General features: G+C 34.6%; 1 protein-coding gene across 1 annotated transcript; it reads left to right on the plus strand.

Moving 5' to 3' along the window:
* The first annotated feature begins 1,196 nt into the window (after positions 1-1,196).
* LOC111990310 (protein CUP-SHAPED COTYLEDON 3) lies at positions 1,197-4,409 on the plus strand. The gene is made up of 3 exons (XM_024022098.2): positions 1,197-1,701; positions 2,603-2,877; positions 3,520-4,409. Exons 1-3 carry the CDS (start codon positions 1,500-1,502, stop codon positions 4,261-4,263), a joined length of 1,221 nt encoding a protein of 406 aa, XP_023877866.1. The 5' UTR covers positions 1,197-1,499; the 3' UTR covers positions 4,264-4,409.
* Positions 4,410-6,587: the final 2,178 nt, after the last annotated feature.

A 6,587-nucleotide genomic window follows, 5' to 3' on the forward strand; every position in this document is an offset into this window, starting at 1 on the left:
TATTGATTTATAGTAAATAAACAAATCGCATTTTTAAAATATGAAGAGCACTTATACACAACAGTATACGTATAATAGATAAATGTGTAAAATTTACACATTTTTTTTTCTTCTAAAAATGACCTGCATGAGTGAATATATAATTACGTAAATTTACAAGTTTATTACAGTAATTGTGTAAATTTATATTGACACTATTAATTTTGTATTTAGTTTTTTATTTTTCTTGACATTTTCAAAAGATGAAAGAAGAAAGTGAATGATGATAGTTGTATGTGAAAAAAAAAATAAACATTAATATTTTAATAAAATAAAATATAAAATAAATAATTTAATATAAATAATTTAATAAATAAATATGTAAAATAGAAAATGTAAATCTTTCAGTTAGAATAAATAAAAATAAAATAAAATAAAAATTGCGCCAATTAATACAAATTCTCTAATACACGTAGAGAATGGAATCTAAAGGACAAAAGGTAAAAACGTTGCCAAAATTATGCAGCAACGATAATGTCCTTTTACCACGTAGACAGTGGTATCATATTTTCCTCCACCATAGACTTTCGAGATTTTTTTTTTTTTTTGATAGTTTTGTTTAATCTCAGCACAATAATAATAATAATAATCACAAAACACACATTATAATAAAAATAAATAAGTTGATTGTAATTTTTTTAGAAAGTTTCAACGTATAAACTTTATCAATTGAGCTGACTTATCGAAACCCATAAATTGATTGTAATTTTATAAATATATATATATATAATTTATTAATATGTGCCTTTAGAATATATAAGATTTATTGACGTGTGTCTTTTAGGTATATATTAATAAATTATTTTAAGAATTTTTTTATAAAAAATAAAAAAAAAATTATTATTTTGACAATTTTTTTAATTTTTTATAAATTTTTTTAAAAAATAAATAATTAATATATCTCCTTAATACCTACATTAACCGAATCATATATATATATATATATATAAAAGATTACAAATTGAGCAAAAAGAGAACAAAGGATTAGGTGATGACGATATCATTGTTCAGAGAGCTACCCGTCGTGTTATCTCTGTGACTGTCTAAAAGAAAAGCCTGAGTCTATATCCCCTAAACATATCTATGCTAACATACGCACGCATAAATCTCTGCAACCAACTTCGCATTAACTACACCCCCACCCAACACACACACACATCAAACTTTTATAAAAACAACTTTTCGAAATTTCTTTGCACTGTTTTTGTAGCCTTTCAGGCGAGCCTCCCTAGGTCCTCCACATAACCTTTTATGAACCCAAAATCTATCCCCTCTCTCCTTCTATTTGCTTTTCCTTCTCCTTTGGTTTCAGTGCTTCTCTTCTCCCTGGCCTATATATTCACATTTCCTCTTCACTTTGTTTATGCATTATCACTCTATTTCTTACCCTCGAAGCACTCACAACACAGACAAGAAAATACTCCCTGGGAAGAAACGCACTTGATTTACGTTGTGTGGACATGTTGACAGTGGAAGAGATCCTGCGTGAGCTTGCTGGTGAGGAAATAAACGAGCAGGGTTTGCCACCAGGGTTTAGGTTTCACCCAACTGATGAAGAACTTATAACCTTTTATCTGGCTTCCAAAGTGTTTAATGGGGCCTTTTGTGGTGTGGAGATTGCAGAGGTTGACCTTAATAGGTGTGAGCCGTGGGAGCTTCCAGGTATGCTAGTTTGCTCCATTTCATTTTGGAAAATATAAACACTATATGGCCAAGTATATTTGTTTTTACTTTTTCCTTAGCATTCTCATGTATATTTTTAGCTTGATGCGCTTATATATCACCCATGAGAGTTTTTCCCCCCCTTTCTTATGAGAATATAGTACTTCACTATTCATTATTCCTGGAATGAATTCTTTTTTCTCTTTTGGGTGAAACATGTTGTTAAGATTATCTGAGCTAAGCTTTATTATGGTCTACGGTCTTCCTTCATGATCCTGATTATTGGTCATGTAACTCACAAAATTTAACAACCCCACTAATACAAAACTTAACAACCCATTATTATTATAGAATAATAATAAAAACTACAAAATAAAAGAATAAAAATAAAAACCTTCATAGGAAATTATAGAACTGAATATTTCTTTCTAATTAGTAAAACTAGATTAAAGGATCTTATGGTTTAAGACGAGGTTGTGATTTTAAACACCTCCCAATGGACATAATAGTTCAACTAATTTCTCCCAAACTAGCAAGGTTTTCTTGACTCTCAACCCAATATTTACTTCCAATAATATTTCTCTGTAATTAACAGTTCATGCATCACTATATTTCCGTGAGATTTGTCCTTATCTTTTTCTTCAAGTTGAGTACATGATTCTTTAAAAAGAAAAAGTAGACTACATGATTCACACATGCTATAATTTAAGCCTAGCCTCCCAGCATATATATTTTTGGCCAGAAAATCTAACTCCACCTGCAAAATCCCTTAACCTGCTGACATATCTCAATCACAAATAAATGTGCATTGAAAAAGAGAAGAGAAAAGGGAAGAAAAGTTAAATGTTTGTGTTCAGTTCTTCACTTTTAACATGTATTTGTTGGTTTGTTGTTTTAATAGATGTGGCAAAGATGGGAGAGAGAGAGTGGTACTTCTTCAGCTTAAGAGACAGGAAGTATCCAACTGGGTTAAGAACAAACAGAGCAACCGGAGCTGGGTACTGGAAAGCAACAGGAAAAGACAGAGAAGTGTACAGTGCTTCAAGTGGAGCCCTACTTGGGATGAAGAAGACCCTTGTTTTCTACAAAGGCAGAGCCCCACGTGGCGAGAAGACCAAGTGGGTCATGCATGAGTACCGCCTTGACGGTGACTTCTCCTACCGCCACACGTGTAAGGTAATGTAACACCTACTTCTACAGTTCCCCCACACGTGCGCCGTGAGAATCAAGTTACCTATTTTGCACTGCATATTTGCACTCCCTCACTCTTTTGTCCCTTTCTGGGTTGACTTATATGTCTTTTTTGTACTCGTAGCTCTGTGTGTGCGCATGCCAACCAGAACATATATTATAACATTTTCACTTGGATTATTAACCCCTTGGGGTAGATTTTGATGTGACTGGAAAAGATTGATATAACAAAGATCTGTGCGGGTGTCAATGGCCACTATTTCTTATGCTATATTATGCCTTGCATGTGATTTATTTGCCTTTATACTTTCCTGACAATAAAAAAAATATTGCTGCATCGTGATCATACTCTAATTCAAGAGTTGAAGCAACATTAATGGATTTACTAAACATGTACCCGGCCTATTTCAATTTGTGTTTTTTTGTCCTTTTGTGGTATTATTTATTAGTATAACTTATTTCACAGATTCAGTATACCTACACTTTTCACATTTAACATTTTATGATGTGTACATTAGCGCATGCAATTGGAGTTGTTTTGTGTACAAGTGTAGTGAAAAAGAAGTGTGAGAAAATATTTGACGGATTTATTAGTAGCTTATTGTTTATGAAATGGTTATATTGCAGGAGGAATGGGTGATTTGCAGGATTTTCCACAAAGCTGGGGAGAAGAAAAATCCACTTTTTCAAGGACAAAGTTATCTTCTGGAAGCTGCTTCATCACCCACAAGTGGTTCCTTGCCTCCATTGCTAGAAACCCCAACTACAACTTTATTAGAATGTCAATCTCAGAACTCAATGCAGGATTTCCAAAATCATTTTTTGATCAATCAACAAGAAAATGAACTCAAAAGCCTGATAAACCCAGTTGTGTCTCAATCCCACCTATTCCCAATAAATGGATTCCAAGTCCAACCCTCCCTTTCACCCATTCACACCACAATCAAAAGCAGCACCTCAGTCGCTACAAACAAAAACACAGACACCACCAACAACCCATCGCCATCACCACTACCATCGATGCTCTTCAAGTCCCTGCTCTCACATCAAGAGTGCACTTTTAAGGAACACGTGACTATTCAAAAACAGTGCAAGACAGAGGGAAACTTTTCCCATTTCCAATTACCAGCCGAAGCTAACTCGCAATGGATGATGGATAGGACTCTCCCAAACACATATCAAAATCAAAACCCATCGCTATTTCAGGTTGATTGTGGTTTGTTGGGGCTCTCAGCACTTGCTTCTGCTCCTACTACGGATGCCACTGTTCATGAGATGTCCACTTCAATTGCTTTCAACAGGGCTGGCTTACATATGATGTTAGATACTCCAATGAGGATCCATGGAGAATCTTGGCCCTTGGATGCTTAAAATCATCTCTACTTTTAACTTTATATATGGAGTATTCTATTAGTTTTTATACGGATGGCAATCTATAGAATCTATGTGTATGTGCTGTAAATGTAGAGTGCTAAAATTCATAGTCTATCCATGCACGCATCTATGTATTATTATTGGGACATTTTCTGCAGCTTGAGAATTAGGAGTTGTATTTTATTATTGTACAAAGATTGCTTTCTTTTAGATCTATCTATCCGTCTACTTTTGGCCGCTTTGGAAATAGGATTTGGATATTTCCTATACACTTATGAGGCGGTGAGACTGGTGAACAGATTCTGCATGTTTGATGTGATGCCATGGATGGGATTGGAGGTGACGTCGTTTCCTTTATTTATGATTGATGATGGGATTGGATGATCAGTCACATGCAATGTGAAAGTGTGGTAGTGCTTAGTGAAGCCTGAGCCCTACACTACATAGACCCGCAGTTAAGGGAGACAAGTGTAAGAATGCACAGGAAACATTAGCTAGCTAGGACGAATTGTGCGTCTCATCATCTCAAGCTGTGGCAATCAACTTCTAGTTGGTTGATTCGAAATGCTTTTTACCCATCTTTAGTATTTGTTTGTTCAGCCCCATCAAATTGCACCAAATGATGCAAGTTCCGTAGTGCATGTCAATGTAAAGTTTGTCGCGAGCCGTTCGATTCAGCAGAGTTGATTCAAAAGTTTCATGTAGATAGGCTTGTTTGGTTGTTATGAATGAGAGACCATGCATCATCATCCACCATAATATATAGGTATATACATATATATTAACCCTGCATGTGACATTTGATGTGTCTTCACTCTCACAATCTCACATGTAAGTTAATTCCAAAGGCCCCCACACATGCATGTTTGAGTTGAGATAATGCATGTGCACCGGCATAAATTAATAGAAATTTACTCTTACCCCCATGCTTATATGTAAGAACTCGACAGGTAAAGAAGATGGAAATATATATAATTATATATTATCCATTGCACTTGATAATAGGTCCGGTTAATGAAATCCTTTGATAATTGGTATTTGATAGTCTCTTCTTTAATGGATAATGGAGGTGAATATTGAATACAAGCATGTGAGTGGCATACATGATGAATTTGACACCAGTGGTCCTGTCGTGTAGCCCTGACATGTGCTGTGACTGATAATTCATATAGCTAGGTGCTCTATTTTCAGTACTAATCATGGCACTAGCTTGACCACCTGGTTGTGACAAATTGAGTACAGCATCATCACCGCATAGGGTTTTGATTTATCATTGCTTCAAATCTTCAATCAATCAAACAGTTTGCTTCTATTAAAAAAAAATCAAACAGTTTGCTAAGGAATGGCGAAAATATGCCCTGTCCTTCATCCTAGTTCTGCTAGCCCACGGGTTAAGTTGGGCTTCAAAGTTCAAACAATTATTAACCCTGATGCACATGTTTTTTTTTTTTTTTCTTGGGATAACACTGATCCACGTGTAGTTGAAGCTACGGCAGTAACCACTGGTAACTCTACAAAAATGTAGACAATAGTCCAACTTAAAAAAAAAGGTAGTCAATAGTCAAATTCTTAACACTCATGAGCCTAGGGGACGGTTTTAAATGGCACATTATATAAATTTTTTTTTGGATAGGAGGCACATTATGTAGTTGTATTGGCCTACAGGACCTACGAATAATTAAATTACAACAGAACTACATCAGCCTATTATTGCGGGTAGCCTTATATCTCTACTTGTGATGATAGAAAAGGCAAAAGTTTGACTGCAAAATATTAATGTAATTTCATTCGTGTGTAGTTTTATTAGTATAATTTTTTTTTGAATGGTTTGTTTAAATAATATACACAAATAATTTTATAAATTATTGCATAATTGATATAAAAAGATAAATTCCAAACTACTTAGAGCAAAACTTTGTCTAATAAAAAATATAATTGTTTGGAATTTCAATAGAGTTAAGTTAGTACCACCGAATTGAGCACAACTTTATATCACAACTCGTCACATGACAAATTGTGACAAATTATGACTGGCAAATGTACCTCACACACCTTTGCCAATCTTGGTGGTCTCAGCATTGCTCATTTCAATGCAATTCTTAAGTTGCAAAGATGACATCATTGCATACGAAAGAACAAGATCCAATAGAACTGTTGATGTAATTGATTGAACTCAATACAGAATGGTTTTTCCTTGTATGCACGGGCGCACAATCACACAAAGGATGAATAGGAATAAACAGCAACGGTACTGAAGGATTTTATCTTTCAATAAGGAAGTCATCTCAAAAGTATTGAAGCCCTTCTCAAACTAATGGAAC

This window comes from Quercus suber, unplaced genomic scaffold (genome assembly GCF_002906115.3).
Source record: "Quercus suber isolate HL8 unplaced genomic scaffold, Cork oak 2.0 scaffold_6, whole genome shotgun sequence".
Classification (NCBI taxonomy): domain Eukaryota; kingdom Viridiplantae; phylum Streptophyta; class Magnoliopsida; order Fagales; family Fagaceae; genus Quercus; species Quercus suber.